Raw genomic sequence first — 19,524 nt, 5'->3', positions numbered from 1 at the left:
CACTAACATTAAGTGACCATACTGTAGAGTTGAAATGGGAATCTAAATCATCACAGTGACAGAGGTATGAAATCAAACTCTTCTAAGATATTGAATTTTTCTGCAGCATTCAGTTTTACTATGAATCTATGATGCATGGGTGGCTGAAGAAGCTTTTGATTTATCAAATGGCTGTAACTTGCAGGAACTCACCACATCTTGCCTTGTAAAACAGCATGACTGGGGCCTTTACTGATGATGATTCGTGCACCAAGCCCGTTGGGAGATGCGCTGTCCTCTACTACGGTGTGGGACACATGCTGAATGATATAACATCTGCTTGTTGGTTTACATATCTCTTAGTGTTCATGACCGACATCGGCCTATCCCCAAGGTTTGGACTTTGCTTCTCACTCCCTATGCTTCTCTTTTGTAGTTGTTGTTTTGGTGGTTTCTCATGTTTGAGATGTATGCATTGGCCTTCTCTTCATAGTGATGCTGCCATTGTCATGCTCTCCGGTCAAATTGCTGATGGCTTCATGACTGTATTTTCGGGTGAACTGGTACGTGTATAAACTATTTTATAACTTCATTTATGTCTGCATAAACTTACAAAATTATCAGATTTCTGCTCTGAAGTGCTAGAGTATGTAAAGGTGATAATCTCGGGTTTCTTTTTCTCTTAGATCGACAGGTACGGGAGCTTCAAGCTATGGCATGCTGCGGGATCTCTTTTGGTTGCAGCTTCATTTTCTTCCGTCTTTGGTGGCTGCATGCCTTGCAAAATCATAGGGTCGTATTCATCGAGTGCACAAACCATCAGTTATAGCGTCTTCGCTGCAATTTTCAATATTGGCTGGGCTGCTACTCAAATTTCACACATGTAATCCAAGTCTTTTATCGTATTCTTAATAATGTCTTCTTCACGTTCAAGTTTCACGCCTGTAACCAAGCCTGCTCTTGTTGAAGGTCAATGGTGAACTGCATCACCCTGAATTCAACAAGCCGAGTAGTTATGACCAGTTGTCGTAATGCCTTCACAATGGTTACAAGTTCTACTATGCTTTCATCCATTATATTAGTATAATTTCACATGTTCATCTTCTCTGATTTCCTGAACTTCGTTTTTGCTTTAGGTTGCGAACCTTAGTCTTTATGCTGTTGCTTTTGTCGTATTCAAGTTCAATACTAGGCGTTCGATTATTGAAGTTGAATATCAGGTATGTAAAATTCCAGTACATTTTCTAGGTACTTTTATCCGTCTGCTTTTTCATTTCGTTTTATCATTTCAGTACCGCTGGATAGCTTATTCATCAATCTTCATTGGTTGCTGTTTTGTCGCTATATTTTATCTCGGAACTGCAGAGCCAAGGTTAGTAACATATGTTGAAATTCAGGTTTATCAGCTGAAATTAGTACCTCAAGTTTAGACATGTTAAGTTTGGATTCCATTTGTGCAGATTAAAAAGAGGAGCTGGTGAAAAAGGTTATGCCAGAATTTCTTGGACATACTGGTTTCGTAAGTTGTTATACCACCAAGTAGCACTAGTATACGTGCTAACTAGACTTGTCACAAATGTATCACAGGTTAGCATATACTAGAGTGACTGGGTTAAAAATTTGCCTACATCCTTATTTATCAGTTTATTTTCGTGGTGAAACAGGCATTTCTTGCTTTTTATGTTGTCAATGAGCTGAATATGGACCAATCTTCCAAAGCTGTGGTACAATATTCAAGTGATTTCTAGTATATAAAAAAAATATATTTGATGTCTTGTAATATGTCCAAAATTTGTGTGGCTAGGTGCCCGCGGTCATCTTTGTATGCAGCTTTGTCACATCAATCATCCTACAGGTTCGATTGAAACCAAATTACCTCTGAATTTCTTACTCATTCGATCAACTTAACATCTTTCCACTAACGCTCGTTGTTTACATAGGAGATGGCGTGGAGTAGTCATAGGTTGAAGGTTGCCTATTCCGCTGGGGGCCTTCTGTGGATGATTTCTGGTGTTTTCATCCTCTTTTTGCCGAGCAGCATGAAAGATTTCATGTACCTTATATCAGTAGTGATTGGAGTGGCAAATGCCTTGATGTTGGTACGCAGCATGTGATTGTATTTGTGTTTTTTTTATGAGATTGTCCGTCACATTTCTTGACAATGGGCTTAATTCGTTGAATGACCAGGTGTCCGGGATGAGCATGCAGAGCTTCCTAGTCGGTGGAGATCTCAACGGATGTGCCTTTGTGTACGGATCATTGAGCTTTTTGGACAAAATAATATGTGGAATAGCATTAACCGTTCTTGAGTCATATCAAAGTAAGCCTCTACAAACTAGTTTGTAATGGCTGATTGTTTCCATATGTTTGGTTGCTTAGATTCACTTATTGTGCAGGCTCAACTCCGGACGAAGTGCATAAAGACAATCCCATATTCGCGCTGTCTGCCACCAGATACGGGCTCGGGCTTGTTCCAGCCGTCTCTGCACTGGCTGGTATACTAGTGACACTTAGCATGGATCTTCCCGAAACGACCATATCACCTCTACTTGCTCCTCTGTTGGAATAGCTCAAAGATGATTATATATTCTTCAAGTCATATAACTGAACTAATAGCTTTTTGACTCAAATTTGATCACTGAACAACTGATGCTTGTGCTTAAGGCATATCATGGTTCACAGTCTTGGCAGTCAGGATCATTGGTTAATTTCGTGCCGCCAGTTCTTGATTTGATAGCGACTCGTTTCACTACATGTGTCGTTTAATGTTAACGGACATGCTTATTGCTACTGGTTTGTGTTTGCACAGCCAATGTTATTTTTTGTGGTTTGCTTCTGTCTTGTTGAATTTCAAAGGAAATACTAATTGTTACTATATGTTAGATTAGTGTTGTTTTTTATGTGTAGCAGATGCCTAGCTAGGGACAACCTCAAGATTTTAGTGCCTGATTTAGGGCATTTGTGATCAGAAATGGACAGGGTTATCTTGAACCACATTTTTTCTGAAATATCTATGTCCTTTTTGAGGGGACTATATTTCTTGTTTTCATCTCTCCACAATTGCATGATACAATGAAATGTCTCATAAAGAAAGTTGGTAACTTGGGTGCTCAATGTCTAAATCAACTGCTACTAGTCATAACAAATGGCTCATTATAATTTAGAAAGAATAATTAATCTATTAAAAATTTAAAATTCAATAGTGTAGACAAATGGTACTCCGTATATTTTTATTTTAAGAGTTTGGAGGTCAATTGTCCCAATGTTTTCACTTGCTTTTTTATTGTAAAATTGCTGATGTTCAATTTTTATGTTCTATTTATTTGAGCGGTATCTATATCCTACATCAAATTGACTATTAAAGAGTTAGAAAAAAATATACAGTAGTATGTCACTAGTTTGAATATTTCGCCTTTGCTTAAAACTTTTCATTATAATGGCTGAAAGATTTTAGACGTATGAGTAAAATATTTTATGTAAAAAATCTAATCATGACTAATTCAATTATTTAGACTTTATTTTAAATTAATCTGATTTATGGATTTATATAAATTAATACTTGTACATTTATTTTGTTCAAGCTATCATTTTGATGCATGCAAAGGAAGGAAAGATGATCGATGACACAGAGTAGCAACTGGTCGACGTTTTCTAAAGTTGAGGGCCTAGTTAGTTCAATTGTTTGACATTCATGAACTGGATGAATTAGATGAATAACCTCTTGCATCTCCTTTAATAGCAAATGTAATCATCATGATCCACATTCAAGAAATGAAATCATAAGACTCCATCTGTCCAGAAGCATTTTCTTTTCGGCAAATTTTTTTATATAATGTTGTTTTGTGTGTTAAGTGGAGAGACAACAAAGTAAAAGAAAGAATAAAGTAGAGATTATGTTGTTTTCATTTTAAGTGGAACACGTTTCACATTTAGTGGGACGGAGGATTGGAGTAGTATTAGTATTAATATTATTCATTCTTCGTTAAACACACTTTACATCCCCCAATCCACTCCCTCAAACACATTAGTCCCAAGTTCTTTTTGGTTGTTATCGACGGTCTTCTCCGATCAAAAATAATCATGGACTATCTGGCAACTTTGTTTTAGTATCAAGGTGGCCTTCCGGCACCCCAAAATCACTACGATTCACAACCTTTATGAACTTTTTGGCAAATCTCTACATATCATCATAGATGAACTAGCGTTGACTATGAACAGCTCGTACAACATTCGCGCACAATCTATGATGGACTTGAAGGAAGAAATGACAATCTCGGAGCAACAACACTACAAATTGTGAAAAAAGTAAGGGAAAATCTTGCATTGACAGAGAAAAGATGAACGGGTTGCCATGCCCACTCACTTTTCACTACCAATAAGAGCATCTACATTCATGCTCTTGCCAAATAGTATGGATGTGGGCTCGAACCTATTGAAGAAAACAAGCTCTAAGTGGAAGTTCTTCTCTTGTTTTTGGTATCGGCCATAGAAGAGGGAAGAGTAGTGTATAAGAGATAGATTGTAGGAAATTGTGTGTTGTATATTCTTCGGTTCTTACTACTCTTTATATAGAGTTTTACATATGTGTATATGGTATGATTTCCTAGAATTAATTTACAATCAATTGCTCAATCAATTTATACTGATTTAATTCTATTTCCTTCCTTGGATGATTCTGATCTTTACTCCTTTGTTAACACTCCCCCTCAAGTTGAGTGGTGGGATCTCCGAAGCTCAACTTGCACAGAACGCTGGAGAAGCTCTTCGAATTGACCACTTTGGTGAGGATGTCCGCCAACTGATCTTCAGATCGTACAAAGGGTAGTTCCACAGCTCCGCTCTCAATATTTTCCTTGATGAAGTGCCTATCAACTTCCACATGTTTGGTTCTGTCGTGTTGTACTGGGTTCTCAGATATACTAATTGCAGCCTTGTTATCATAAAACAACTGACTTTTTCCTTGTGGCAATCCAATCTCCTTCATCAATCTTCTTAGCCATAAAATTTCCATCAATCCACTCTTGATACCTCTGAACTCTGCTTCGGCACTAGATAGTGCAACTACTTTCTGTTTTTTACTCCTCCAAGTAACTAGATTACCTTCAACAAAGGTGAAGTAACCCCCTGTTGATTTCCGATCAATTGGATTGTTTGCCCAGTCTGCATCTGTGTATCCATAGATCCCTCGATGCTTATTTCTTTTGAACAATACTCCATGTCCAACTGTTCCTTTTAGATATCTCACGATTCTTAGCGCAGCTTCATAGTGATCCTTCTGTGGTTGGTGCATGAACTGGCTCACAATGCCTACTGCATAAGCAATATCAGGTCTGGTGTGAGACAGATATATGAGTTTTCCTACCAAGCGCTGATATTTGCTCTGACTTACTGGTTCTGCTCCTTCCACGATCTGCAGTCCGTGGTTCACTAGAATTGGTGTGTCGACTGTTTGCAGTCTAGTAACCCCGTCTCAGCAAGAATATCCAGTATGTACTTCTTCTGCCTTAGAAAAATACCTCCTTCCGACCTTAATACTTCTATCCCCAAGAAATACTTAAGGTTTCCCAAGTTCTTCATCTCGAATTCTTGTGATAGGCCCTCCTTGAGCCTTTCAATTTCTTCAGTATCATCACCAGTAATGATCATATCATCTACATAGATGATCAGACAGGTTATTCGACCATCTCTTTTCTTTAAAAACAAGGTATGATCTGAGTTGCTCTGTTTGAATCCGTACTTTGTCATAGCCTCAGTAAACCTCCCAAACCAAACTCTAGGTGACTGCTTGAGTCCATACAGGGTCTTTCGTAGTCGGCATCCTTCTCCTTTACTGTAACCATCGGAAAAACCGGGGGGAGCCTCCATGTATACCTCTCTTTTCAATTCTCCGTGCAGGAATGCATTCGTAACATCAAACTGATGTAAGGGCCAGTCTCTGTTCGCAGCTACTGAAAGTAGAACTCGGATAGTATTCATTTTCGCCACTGGGGAGAATGTCTCGTCATAGTCTATTCCGTAGGTCTGTGTATATCCCTTTGCAACTAATCGTGCTTTATATCTTTCAATAGAGCCACCAGGTCGACGTTTAATTGTAAATACCCACTTGCATCCGACTGCCTTCTTTCCATCAGGTATCATGCACTTTTCCAAGGTGCCATTTCTTTCCAGTGCTCCCATCTCTTTCTGCATTGCTTCTCTCCAATGCTTGTGCCTCCAGGCCTCCTCCACAGTACACGGGATTTCTTCTTCTTCATACAGCGCTGCCTCAAACGCATGAGCCATTTCTGAGAGGTGATTCTTGGCCAGAAAGGCTTTTGAGTATTTTGCCTTTGTGTGAATGTCAGGACTGTATCTTTTCGGTGGAACTCCCCTGTTTAATCTTGAGGGTAATTTGTACCCCCCAACTCCTTCACTAATCTGCTCCTCGAGCAAATCACAAATCTCAGGTTCATCTGGACTCTCTTCCCCTGAGTCTATACCTGTCTCTTGATTCCCTTCAGTAACATTGTTAGTACAATTAAGAGAGCTTCTTTCAGGTGTAGTAGAGTCTACAGAAGGACTTACAGTGGATATCAGTGAGGGAGTATTCTGGACAGTGGCATTGGGCGTTGGGGCCTGTATATGTGAGATTTGCTCGGCAGTTTTGTCATCCTCCTCTGCTTCCTCTGCCAGGTTTGCTGGTGCATGATAAACTGGAATTGGTGGACAGCTTAGTGGGTCGACCTTACTACCACTCTCCCCTTGACCACTAAGATGGCTAAAGTAGTAGTCTGTTTCGAGGAAATCGCAGTTCATTGTGGTGAACAGACGATTAGATTAAGGATCAAAACATCTATATCCTTTTTGGTTTACTCCATATCCCACAAAGACACATTTGACTGCACATGGAGATAATTTGGTTCTTTCGTGTTTTGGAATGTGGACAAAAACTGAACAGCCAAACACCCGAGGTCGAAGGGTTAAAGGTAATGGGATTTGCGCTAGTGTCGAGAGGATCTCTAGCGGGGTTTTCAAGTTTAGTGAGCTCGAAGGTAGTCTGTTTGATAGGTAGACTGAGGAGGCCACTGCTTTAGGCCAAAATTTTCTTGGGGTGTTGGATTCGATAAGCATAGCACGAGCCATTTCTAAAAGGGTTCTGTTTTTCCTCTCTGACACTTCGTTTTGTTCTGGGGTATATGGGCAGGTAGTTTGGTGTACAAGGCCTTTATCGTGACAGAACTGTTTCATATCACAGTTCACCAATTCTCCTCCATTATCTGATCGAAGAGTTTTTATTAGGGGTGGGTCGATATGATATATCGTATCGAAAATGTTGTATCGTGTTTCGTATCAAAAATATCGATATGAAAGAATTTCATATCGTTATCGTATCGAAAGTTTTGATATAAGAACTTTCGATATGGATAATATCAATATCGTTATCGTATCGATATTTCGATATATCAATGAGTGAAATGCTGGAAGGGTTCACTTTTTTGTTTCATAAAGTATACCCACGTCATACGAGTACAATTATCCACAAAAAGAAGAAAATATTTAAAACCTTGCCCCCCTAAAACCGGTGAAGGACCCCAAACATCAGAATGGACAAGAGAAAACAAATAATCAACTCTGGTATTATTTGATTTGTAGGTTTGTCTGTGGCTTTTGGCCAAAATACAGGTTTCACAATACAAATCCTTACTGAATTTAGGATAAAGCAATTTTAAATAACCCGACGAAGGATGTCCTAGACGGCGGTGCCACAACCAAGCCTCCCTGTCAGCCGTCCCGTGAGCCATCATAGCATTTCCGTGTTGCTCTATCTCATCCACATAATACATCCCATTCCGCTCAGTGCCACGTCCAATAATTTTCCCTGTCCTGATATCCTGCAAAAGGCAGAAATTGGGTTGCATTAGGAGAGTGCAATTCAACTCTTTAGTCACATGACTAATCGATAGCAATTTATGTGACATAGAGGGGACATATAAGCAATTAGACAATGTCAAACTGGGTGAGATTTTAACAGTTCCCGCTCCCTCTACTATCGTCAACTCTCCGTTTGCATTTTGAATGTGACTTTTTGGTGCCCTGTGCATACTAGATATATCAGATTTATCAAAAGTTATAGTATCTGTAGCTCCACAATCAAAAATCCATTTGTGATTCTTGGCATCAGAGGATATGGGCAAAGCATATGATTCGGGCAAATTATCGGACAAATTTTCGAGTGGCTGAAATTTATTCTGGCAAAGTAATGGGGCAGATTTGGGATTTTTAAAAACGAGAGGCTGAGTTTCGAATTTTATGGATCTTTGGGGTTGATTCATGGGATATTTAATAGGTTGGGGTGCATTTCCTAATTTTTCAAAAAAGGTAGGGCTTGAGGGTAAACCCCCAAACCCTAACTTACCCCCATCCGCCTCCACTCCATTTCCGCCATTTGCGAAGGAAACTGTACCAAGGGTTATCTCCTCCGGCCCTTGCTGGCTGCCGCCTCGGATTGTTGTGGCCTCGGTGTTGCTCCCGGCGGTGGCAGCCGGCTCTCCCCCTCTGTTCGCGATGACAGCTACTCCTCTTCCCCCTCGAAACGACGCTTGATTCTGTTTAGATTTGCAACCCTCCCACCATTCCGGGTAACCATGGAGTTCGAAACATGTTTCCCGAGTATGCTTTTTCTTTCCACAGTGATTACATGTGAGCTTCAATTTCTCCTCCTCCGTTTTCTTGCTCCAGTTACCGCCAGTATTTCCGCCGCTTCGTTGAAGGGGATTTCGGTGAGCGGCTTGATTCGGCCATGGCTGCCTTGTAATGAGTCCAGCCGCGACTCCATGTGTAGCCCCGGTATCCCTTGATTTCAGAACGCTCGCTTTGGTGTCCTCCCTCCGAAGGATTCCGTATGCTACTTCTACGGATGGTAGTGGATCCAATCTAAGTATTTCTTTCTTGATCCCTTCGTACTTGTCGTTTAGGACTACGAGCAGTTGGTATAGTCTCTGTTCTTCTTTCTCGGCATTATGGATTTCAATACCCTCTGGGAGTTTCATCCGATTGGGTTGTTTCTGGTCGATGGAGACCCATAGATCATTGAGGATTGTTTGGTGATTTGAACAGGGTCTGCCGGATTTTGGCCTTTTGGTTTGAGATTGGTCCGAGACAGTGATGAGACTTCTTTGAGTCTCACCCCTGCTCTGATACCATCTTGATTTTGGTATTGGCCATAGAAGAGGGAAGAGTAGTGTATAAGAGATAGATTGTAGGAAATTGTGTGTTGTATATTCATCGGTTCTTACTATTCTTTATGTAGAGTTTTACATATGTGTATATGGTATGATTTCCTAGAATCAATTTACAATCAATTGCTCAATCAATTTATACTGATTTAATTCTATTTCCTTCCTTGATGATTCTGATCTTTATTCATTTGTTAACAGAAGATAACAAGAATGCTTTGCCATTGCATCTTCAAATGGAAAATGTGTTGTGCCAATCCATTTTGTGTCCTACTTAATTACGAACTGTTGATATTATATGAGACTTGATCAATATCAAGATCACGTGTCTACATCGACAAGCAAGTGTTTGTGTGTTGTATTTTTCGGAAAAATTGTAAAAATAAATATTAAATGTTTCACCAGTCAATACACCTAAAGCTTAAAGTAGAGATTAATACATCTGTGGTACCCATACATTCAAATTAAATGATGTAAGCGCCACATAACAGCTTTGGTTTTTAGATAGCCACATAATAACGTTATCGATAAATCTTTTGTTGCATCAACACAAATGCAAATAAATACTCCTATAGTAATATAATAATATAATATCAGTGCAGAAAGACCAAGAAAAAAAAAAAGGAATGAGCTATGCTATGAGCAATTGAAGATGACCCCAGTGGTTAATATTTTGAAATTTAATAAGTTCATAAAATGTTACTTATATAAATTAGAATGGGAAATTTCTTTTTGAGAGAAAATAGAAGATGCTTGAAATTAAAGTTTATATACTAAAAACAACTACTCCCTCTGTTTCTTCATAGTTGAGTCATTTTTCCATTTCGGGAAGTTTCTTCATAGTTGAGTCATTTCCATATATGATAACTTTTTTCTCTTTCTTACTTTACTCTCTCTTACTTTATTCTCTCTACTTTATTCACTTTATACTTTATTCTTTCTACCTTTTCTATCCCTCTTACTTTTTTTATCTATTTATTTAACACACCCAACATTCATTTCTAAAACTTCGTGCCGAAAAGTTCCGCCTCAACTATAAAGAAACGGAGAGAGTAATTATTACAGAAAAACAATTAATTATTACAGTAAAAAATTTGCTTACAGTAAACGAACTTATTTATGGAGAAATTATAAATTATTAAACCTTATGTTTAGAAACTTTTTTAAATATTTATTTTACTATATTTTTTTAGAACTTAGAACCTGATGAAATAGGGGTAATTACACCTTATATACAAAATGTTTCGTCATTGTTTCAATTGAGTACAAAATGTTTTAAGGTAACAAATATCATACAAAAAGTTTAATTAGTGTTTCAAATTAGTACATTCCGTCTAAAAATCACTAACATCATTACTTTTTCTTATTTTTCATCCTTTTCGACTCTAAAATTAACTACAAATATTAGCTGAAAGTTAAATGTGAATTCATTGCTTGATAAAATGCCCATATGGCAATACATAAGATATTATTTAGAGAAATAATATTATGTTTTTTAGGCATAATTTTGGAAAAAAATAAGAAAAAATAATAGTGTTAGTGATTTTAGATGGAATGTACTAATTCGTAACACTAATTAAACTTTTTGTATAATATTTGTTAATTTAAAACATTTTGTACTCAATTGAAACATTGGTGAAACATTTTGCATGTAAATTGTAATTACCCCGATGAAATGAATTCGAAGTATGAGAAATGATTAAACAGTAAAAAGAAATCAAAATTCAAAACGATTAGATCGACCATTTCTTTAAGTTCAATCTTCTCTTCCTCGATTTCTCCCTCTTCGCGAGTTCTCGTTTCCCTCTCCTACTCTTTCTCTCTCTAGATTCACTGAATCCTGTATATCTTTATCCCAACACTTTCTCACTTCCCCAAATTTGCCCTAGTGGTGAACTCATATCCTCCCGAGGCGCCAATTTTCGGTGGTGGGGAGGCGGCGGCGATTGAATTACAGTGGATCTGAAACTAGAAGGAGGAAGGAGCAAGATGAGCGCGGATCTGGTGGCGGAGAACACACATGGGAATCTGGACGAGCAGATTGCTCAGCTCAACCAGTGCAAGCCTTTATCAGAGCCAGATGTAATTTCTTCGTTTATTTGTTAATTTTCAAGGCTTTTGTTGATTTTCTGTTTGGATTCTCGTAAGTTTGAATTTTACGGATCTGGTCAATTTGTACCGATTGGTGAATTTGACAAGTTTAGAGGTATATGCGGATGCTTAATTCGTTATATTGCTCAAAGTAGATAACTTTATCGTAGGGCTTATTGGATATTAATGGAATTTATTGGAAATGACTGCTGAAAGCGTATCATGAACTCGCTGTCTTGTCCACGGACTTATCAGAAATGAGGGAGAGATAGTAGACTTTTTACTGTAACTAATGGAGAGCTGATTGAGATTTTGATCCTTCTTTTAAGTGAGAAATGGGGACTCGGTAGATTATTCTTAGTTGATAAGAGAGTTCGAATTCATGATCCTTATGGTCATTCCTTTGAGTGGTCAACCTTAGTAGCGCAGATTGATTAAGAATTTGTGGCATGGTTGTCTATATTTTCTGATGGATTGACCCTATTGTATGATCTCTCCTTTCAAGTGTGTTGCATTTTCGGTTTTATTTGTGTAATCTTTTTCAGTTAATCATCATGGAGATGAAAATTAGTATTGTAGTTTGAGTGTTGGTTATATGCTGAGTGTAGGTTCGGACCTTATGCGAGAAGGCCAAGGAGATACTAATGGAGGAGAGTAATGTTCAGGTATAATTTTTTTTTCTCTAGTTTTTTTAACATGCATCTTTCTGTTTAATTTTTACTAGCATTTTTAAATATACTATGAGTTCATCTATGACTATCTAAGCTGTTTTACTTTTGCAAAAGCGGTTTCTTTTTTTTTTCTCACTACATTCCTACATTTTATATATCACTGTAAGTTGGAGTTTTAGTAATACTTGATCTCTGCCCTTCACTGAGGTGGCTCAATGTCCTTTTTTTTCTGGGTAATTTGAGGATATATATGAAAACTGTATAATATGAAATGCTATCTTGCTTTCTTTGTTGCTGCAGCCAGTGAGAAGCCCTGTGACAATTTGTGGTGATATTCATGGTCAATTTCATGATCTTGCTGAACTATTCCGCATCGGAGGGAAGGTATTGCTTTGTGCATTATAGTTTGCTATCTTTTATTTTTTACTTTCAGTTAAAAGTGTATGCTAATGCTTGAGTAGTTTCTCATATTATTTCATCTTTCATTTGGACAGTGTCCAGACACAAACTATCTCTTCATGGGAGATTATGTTGATCGGGGGTATTATTCAGTGGAGACTGTCACTGTAAGAACAAGTCCAGTTACTGCTATTTTTGAATTATCTATATATATTACTTCTGTATTGATGGGGAACGATGTTGATAACTTTATTTGGGCATTAATAAGTGAAAATTTTAACTCTAAGAACAATCCTAATGACGCTGGTTTTAGAATCATCCCTATAGCATCTTTAAATTTTAGGAGATAGTTGGTAGGTGTTGAATAGTTTTCTTAGAGATTTGCATCTTCTACTTCTACTTGTATTCTACACTCATCTTCCCCTTTCTATTTGCTGTCCTTTCCTCCAGTGCCACCCTGAATATTCTTGTGCTGTGCACCTTCAAATGCTTTATAAAAACATCTTTATAGAGATGCTCTTATTTTACAGCTATTGGTGGCTTTAAAAGTGCGCTATCCTCAACGTATCACTATTCTGAGAGGAAACCATGAAAGTAGACAGGTACTGATTATTTTTTGTTTATTATTATTCCTCTTTATATATTTAAAGTGCTTGGAACCTGTTTTTAATTTTACAAATTTATTGAGTTTGTTCGAAATTGACATATCAACCTCATTAAGCGAGAAAATACGTGTTTCAATAGCTTCCTTGTGCATTTTATTCTATTAACATTATATTATCTTCTGATTGTATGTGCAGCTGATTTTGAATGGTTAATATGAGTTTTGTTTGTGCTGCAGCTAACTTTTAACAGTTAATACCAGATTCTTTTTTGTGGTAAAGCGTCATTGCAACTGAGATAATGACATTAGAAGATGTTTTGCGTGGCATTGGACTACTAACATTTGTTAAAACCAAATTTGGATCTAGTCTTAAAGTTTGAGATTGCTGACAGCCTGACCTCTCTGTTGGGGAGCTAATGCTATAGATCCAGGTTTCGTTGTTTCCTGAGTTTTGTCCAATCATCCTTTTTCTTTTAGTTAGCTGTTTGTATCAGGACTACTTTATTTGTCCCAGGATATGTGTTCATCTAACTGGCTCTTTATATTATTCATACCTTTCTGTATGTTCTTCGCCGTCCAAGGAACTTTAATTATTTATTTTAATATTCATTAGAACTATTGTTGTTTTAGTTACTTGCCCTTTTTTAATGTAATAGTTCAGTCCTTAAACTAAAATCCATATACTATTGCCTGACTACTTTTTTTTCTCATCCTTGCAGATTACTCAAGTATATGGTTTTTATGATGAATGTTTGCGCAAGTGAGTTTTTTTACCCTTTTTCATACGTTCTACGATTGTTTACATATGTTGAAATCTTAAGCTTGAATAGTCTGGCAAAGTATGCTTGCCTAGTGTCATTGTTAAGGGAATCTTTCCTTACCAAAGATTATGATATGATCTCGTCATAGATTTATTTGGTGTGATTTATAGTTGGTTTCCTGTTTCCATGATATGTTACTTGGGAGATTCTTGTCTATCATCAATTCATCATATCTGTCTAAATAATACTTCCTATCATCCTATGTCCCATTTCAAATTTTCAATAGGCCACCTTACCTTATCTGGACGCCCCATTCAATAGGTCACTACCTAAATTGGAAATTCAAAACATAACAAACACCACATGCCATTGTGGCCCCACTTGTTTTTTTGTCTATCTTCTCCTAATTTATTACTGTAGTTCTCTCTTTCATACTTTTTGGACCAATATATCTTCAACAAAAGTTACATTCTCTCTCCTATTTAATTATAAACTACTACTTGTTTCTTAATATCCATTACCGGGTCTCAAGGACAATTTTAATGAGATGGAGGGAGTATTGCATCTGAGAAAAGAAGGCTTAGAGCAAGTAAATTCTTAGTAGTTTCTGAAATATGTTGGCCTGGTAGATACGTTAGTGGCTCCAGTTTTCTATAACTTATATCTGTCATGTATTACCACAGTGATGTATATGAGTATCTGTAACGTCACAAGGATGCTTTACAACCTCTTTAATTGAGTTGCCTAATATGCACAAGTATTTCCATCCTTCATAAATACTAATGCCTTGAAAATCTCTCTTTTGTTATAGGTATGGAAATGCTAATGTTTGGAAGATATTCACCGACCTGTTTGATTATTTTCCCCTGACTGCATTGGTTCGTACTTCGTAGAACCCTCTCATCCTCAATAATATTATTTCAAAGTTTTTCACTGCCATGTTTGATATCAGGAGTGTTTCAACAGTGATTGCAAGATTGCTTTTGTTATTAACCCCGCCAAACCTGTTTTTTAAGGACTGAAGGATTTCAATCATTGTTTATATGCACCCAGATTGTTGTTATTGTGCTTGCAATTGAATCGAATCTGATAGTCATCTTTGTGTAGGTTGAATCTGAAATATTTTGTCTGCATGGTGGATTGTCCCCGTCTATTGAGACCCTTGACAACATAAGAAACTTCGACCGTGTTCAAGAAGTTCCACATGAAGGTCCGATGTGTGATCTTTTGTGGTCTGATCCTGATGATCGTTGTGGTTGGGGTATATCTCCTCGTGGTGCTGGATACACGTTTGGGCAGGTATTTGTCCGCCTGATGAAGTTTCTGGTTTTCATTCTTCCTTGAAGACCTTGACTTAACTTACTAATTCCTCCTTCAATTATGCCTACTTATTCGTCAGGACATATCAGAGCAATTCAACCACAGCAACAACCTAAAGTTAATTGCTAGAGCTCATCAACTGGTTATGGAAGGATATAACTGGGCTCATGTAAATATTTGACCTTTTTCTTTCTGTCCTGCCATGAATTGGAATGGATTTTCATCCTTGACTTTGATTTGTCCACAGGAGCAAAAGGTTGTCACTATATTTAGTGCACCAAACTATTGTTATCGTTGTGGTAATATGGCATCCATTTTGGAAGTTGATGATTGCAGGGAGCATACATTTATCCAGGTTTTGCCTCTATTCTCATGCAGTATGATAATTTTCTGCAAAAAACAATTATAGGTCTCCAGATTGGTGCATGTAGGCTGTAGCAGTTGATTGATGATGTTCATTGTGACTTTATCTATGTAGTTTGAGCCAGCTCCAAGGAGAGGAGAACCTGATGTAACTCGGAGGACACCCGACTATTTCTTGTAGCTCTGATACTTGTGAACTCTTTCGTCTATATGATGTGTCAGTTTGGGGTGTGCTTGCATGATCGTTGCCTGAGATTTGAGGTTCAAGTCATTCAGCCTATTTGAAGGTGGTGCAAGATGAAGATGCATGCAAGATGAGAGGCTCCGAGTGTTGAAAAGTTATATTCTAACCTATCTTAGGGTCTAGAGACTGGGAACTTGGAATATAGGGGATGATTATGTGTATTATGTTCTATAAATTTTTGATGTGTTAATTATCTTTTCCTATTTATCCTTTTGAGTCACTGCCATTTGGAGGACAGGTGTGTTTGTGGAACTAATGCACAATTTCTGTCAATTTAATCCTTTTCATTTTGTTGGTTAAAAATCTTCAAGCTTATTCAAATCTTCATATAGACCTTTTTTTGTCTCAAATCTTAGTATCTGTTTGAATCTATGAACTTCTTGGAATTTATATGCAGGATTTCTAAGCCTAGTGAGTTGTTTGCATTGCTTTGTTTTTTAGTACTCTCTTCATTCCTTGTTAAGTGATTCTGTAGTTCACTGTTTTTTATTTTTCATTTTCTTGAATGAATCGACAATTACTAATTTTGCACTGTCAGTTATCAGTATTCCTTCATCGTATTCACTAAGTGATGGATAATGTCTCTCTTTCTCTGTCTGTCTCATACACATACACACAAGTAAGATGATTCACATAATATAGTGTTGAATACTTCTAAATTTATCGAAATGCAAATCTTTAGACTAGGAGCATTGGATCGCTTTACATTTCTCTCTGCCTATGAAATTTGCCTTTAGTTAGTGGAGCACTGTGTAGAGTAAGCACTATGAATGAGTCACAAAATGGCCAAAAAATGAGTCCCCGCTTCCTTTTGATGGTTTATCAGCAGCACCACATTTCGAAATAGCTTTCATCCCCTTGCAAGACTTCATATGCGCATGCATCTTCTCCGGCTTGAACACCTTCCCGCATTGCCTGCAACACAAACGAACACATTGTTACATTCGGGTGCCTCCCCTGATAAAAGACTCAAGAAAACAGCATCTACTCACGAGCAATTCGGCCCGCTCATTGGCTTATAAGCAGTAGCACAAGCTGCTTTCTGCTCTGCTGATTTACTACTATAGCTCCACTTCAAATCCTCAATCCCATCAACACTCCTTCTGTCATAATTCAAGATCATCACACACCAATCATTCATCATTTTTCCATAGAGCAAGTTAACAACATTATTATAATTTATAAATAGCAAGAAATACCTTCTACTAAAGTCTCTCTGAGTCCAATTAAAATTCCCAAACACCCTCTGAGAGCCTCCGAAGCCGCTATCCCTTCTGCACAACGCGTCTGAACGAACATTCTCCACCTCACTCGAACACGTGCTCAGGAAAGGCTTGTTCTGCTTCTTCACTGGTAAGACCGCGGAATCCTTCGTCCCTACATCCCCACAAGTGATCAGGCTCTTGAGCAAATTTGATTTGCTGCTCTTGCTCTTCGTGCACTGAGGCTCCGATGATGCCACGTTCTTGCATGACTCGACAGCCACAGCCCCGGCCTCCGCCTCAGGAGCAGTGGATGCAACACTCTTTTCATCAACCACGATATTCTTGCTCCTCTTCTTGCTCCTCCTCATCAAAAGTGTCGAGTAAAAAGGCGCAAGGCGGCTTACCTTTTCTTTCACCGTCGGCTTTTCTTGTGTAACCGTGTCTGAACTTTTCTCCATCTCAGCTTTTCCTGAGTCATCTGTGAATGTGGATGTCTCCGAGCCAAAAGAAGGCGACTCCTCTTCGATTTCAGACGGCGGTTTCGTTGAGACATCAACCAAGGCATCTGTTGGTTGTGTCTGATTTTCTACTTTGCATAAGGCCTTATTATCCTCATGCTCTAAAGATAACTCATCTTTTCTATTGCTATCACACTTCTCCTCTGTGTATGGATACTCTGCATCATCATCCCACAACAAAAGATTCAATTTTGAGAAACACAAACAAATCCAATTCCATTAACTATAAACCAAATAAATCAATCATAATAACAACCTTTAACATTGATGGATGAAATCTCAGATCCTTTTAGTACATACTCATTGTCTGAAATGGGAGTAATGAGATCATCATCTAGCAAATCCTGCCACACATATCCTGTCTTATATCTCCTGCACAATAAAATCAATCAAAATCTCACCAAAAAAAAACATAAAATCTCCAAATTTCCTACTTTCATAAAAAAGCAAACCTCTTGTATGACCATGAAAACGACTCCGGTATCTCCTTCCCACGCAGCTCCGCCAGCCATCTCTTCACATCTGCATCTCACAATGTCATATACATATATATACACACTAACACATGGTTTTGTGAGTTCAAAATTAACAGACTGACAAACAAACCTCGCAATCGAACGCCATTTCTAGAGAGGTGATGGACTCGAATGAGATGAGGGTGTTCGATACGACCCTTTCGACTCAGAAAATAGACGATATGAAGCCTCCTCACTTCAGTGCCACCTTGCTGTTGTATCTCCATTAATCCTTCTCTCAAAAGCTCTGCCAACAAAAACAACAAAACTGTCTCCTTTTTAGGCTTCTGAATAAACTATACACTCTCTTACTATTACACTTTTTTGGGAAATGGAACAAAAACAAGAAAGAATTCTAATGCTCAGGAAAACATAAACATAAACAAAATAAAATAAACACAAGAGTCAGATTAAAATAATCAGTAAAAAACATGCATGCATCAATTATTGCAGGCCTACAACGACATACATAACATACTCTTATTTTATAATGCAAAAAAATAGAAATTCTTGCTAGAATCAAAACGATCATGGGATAAAGAGATCATTACAATATAATTGTGATCTCTTGCTTCACTTTCTGCAAGGAAAAACACAGACAGTGAGGGAGATTAGATTGGTTTGGTGGATTATGGTTTTGTTATATACTAATATGGGGCTTGGAATAGATCTATAACTATAAGAATCTATAAATTTGGTGAACTTGGTCTACTCATCTCATTTCGGAGTGTATTGTTATTTATATTCGGCAGCTTTTTGACCAACTTTTTTTTAATTATAAAGTCACCTTGATATTAATATATGCATGCATTATTTATGTTTAATGACTTTCCTAGTATCTAATCGTAGGGTATATTATTAAGATGGAAATAGATCTGGGGTTCTTTTTTATTTAAATTGCGTCTTACTATAGAAAATTGCATTTATTTTTTACAATATGATTTAGTTTGAGAAGATCTGCGTCATCATTAAGTAATTAATGACAATTCGGAGGTACATTGCATTATACATATTGTAAATTGCATAAAGCCGTGGAAATTATACTATTAATGGGTGAATATTTAAAAATTGTAGTGCATGGCAATATGGATATTTTTTTTAGTGATTTTTGTGTATTTAGTGATTGGAATATGGTGATTAATTTCCTAAATATGTACGTATAATAGTCAATGGTGCCGAACTGCAGTAGAGTCGACTGTTAAGCGACCGTCTCTAATATCATAATCATCACATATATTAACTGTCATCTGCAAAGTCAAAATTGGATATCACATTGAATTATAATAATGATAAAAATAGTCACAATTATAATATGTAAAAAAATTAAATTCAACGCACAAATACACGAATGCACGGACAGGAATATATGTCCATTCATGTAATTGTTCAAAAGAAATTATTAAATAATTAAGGTGAAATATTTATAATTGGTGTAATTTTTTATACATTGACAATAAGAGAACAAAGGAACTACACAATTTTTATATACAACTCAAGTAATCTCCTTCCCCTTATATAAATAACAAGAGACACGTACGATGACGCACATCTACAAGACTATATAGTTAGATATAAGTAGGTAACTTGAAAAATCAGTCTGAAGTGGATGTTTTCATAAAAATGTGAAATTTTCAACTTA

At 37.3% G+C, this 19,524-nt stretch overlaps 4 protein-coding genes across 4 annotated transcripts; 2 read left to right on the top strand and 2 right to left on the bottom strand.

Annotated features, from left to right (window-relative positions):
- Positions 1-215: 215 nt before the first annotated feature.
- Positions 216-2,861, top strand: LOC125207906 (uncharacterized). Its single transcript, XM_048107452.2, has 12 exons — positions 216-373; positions 473-542; positions 666-862; positions 949-1,024; positions 1,116-1,199; positions 1,272-1,351; positions 1,440-1,566; positions 1,644-1,703; positions 1,784-1,834; positions 1,920-2,078; positions 2,167-2,299; positions 2,376-2,861. Exons 1-12 carry the CDS (start codon positions 216-218, stop codon positions 2,546-2,548), a joined length of 1,368 nt encoding a protein of 455 aa, XP_047963409.1. The 3' UTR covers positions 2,549-2,861.
- Positions 2,862-7,812: 4,951 nt separating this feature from the next.
- LOC148931488 (uncharacterized) lies at positions 7,813-9,008 on the bottom strand. The gene is made up of 2 exons (XM_089064805.1): positions 8,375-9,008; positions 7,813-7,850 (listed from the first exon to the last, which is right to left on the bottom strand). The coding sequence occupies exons 1-2, from the start codon at positions 9,006-9,008 to the stop codon at positions 7,813-7,815; spliced, it is 672 nt and encodes a 223-aa protein (XP_088920931.1).
- A 1,939-nt stretch (positions 9,009-10,947) lies between these two features.
- On the top strand, positions 10,948-15,950 carry LOC125223784 (serine/threonine-protein phosphatase PP2A-2 catalytic subunit-like). The gene is made up of 11 exons (XM_048127082.2): positions 10,948-11,276; positions 11,894-11,950; positions 12,257-12,340; positions 12,451-12,522; positions 12,886-12,957; positions 13,679-13,719; positions 14,532-14,598; positions 14,828-15,019; positions 15,120-15,209; positions 15,288-15,395; positions 15,519-15,950. The coding sequence occupies exons 1-11, from the start codon at positions 11,184-11,186 to the stop codon at positions 15,582-15,584; spliced, it is 942 nt and encodes a 313-aa protein (XP_047983039.1). The 5' UTR covers positions 10,948-11,183; the 3' UTR covers positions 15,585-15,950.
- A 325-nt stretch (positions 15,951-16,275) lies between these two features.
- On the bottom strand, positions 16,276-18,541 carry LOC125202759 (UPSTREAM OF FLC protein (DUF966)). The gene is made up of 7 exons (XM_089064289.1): positions 18,437-18,541; positions 17,977-18,132; positions 17,823-17,892; positions 17,627-17,742; positions 16,847-17,528; positions 16,640-16,750; positions 16,276-16,562 (listed from the first exon to the last, which is right to left on the bottom strand). The coding sequence occupies exons 2-7, from the start codon at positions 18,110-18,112 to the stop codon at positions 16,412-16,414; spliced, it is 1,266 nt and encodes a 421-aa protein (XP_088920415.1). The 5' UTR covers positions 18,113-18,132; positions 18,437-18,541; the 3' UTR covers positions 16,276-16,411.
- Between the last annotated feature and the right edge of the window lie 983 nt (positions 18,542-19,524).

This window comes from Salvia hispanica, chromosome 2 (assembly GCF_029641045.1).
Source record: "Salvia hispanica isolate PSC_SH4W2 chromosome 2, Shi_PSC_v1, whole genome shotgun sequence".
Taxonomy (NCBI): domain Eukaryota; kingdom Viridiplantae; phylum Streptophyta; class Magnoliopsida; order Lamiales; family Lamiaceae; genus Salvia; species Salvia hispanica.
The sequence above is the reverse complement of the archived record's forward strand: the minus strand, read 5'-3'. Positions and strand labels throughout refer to the sequence as shown.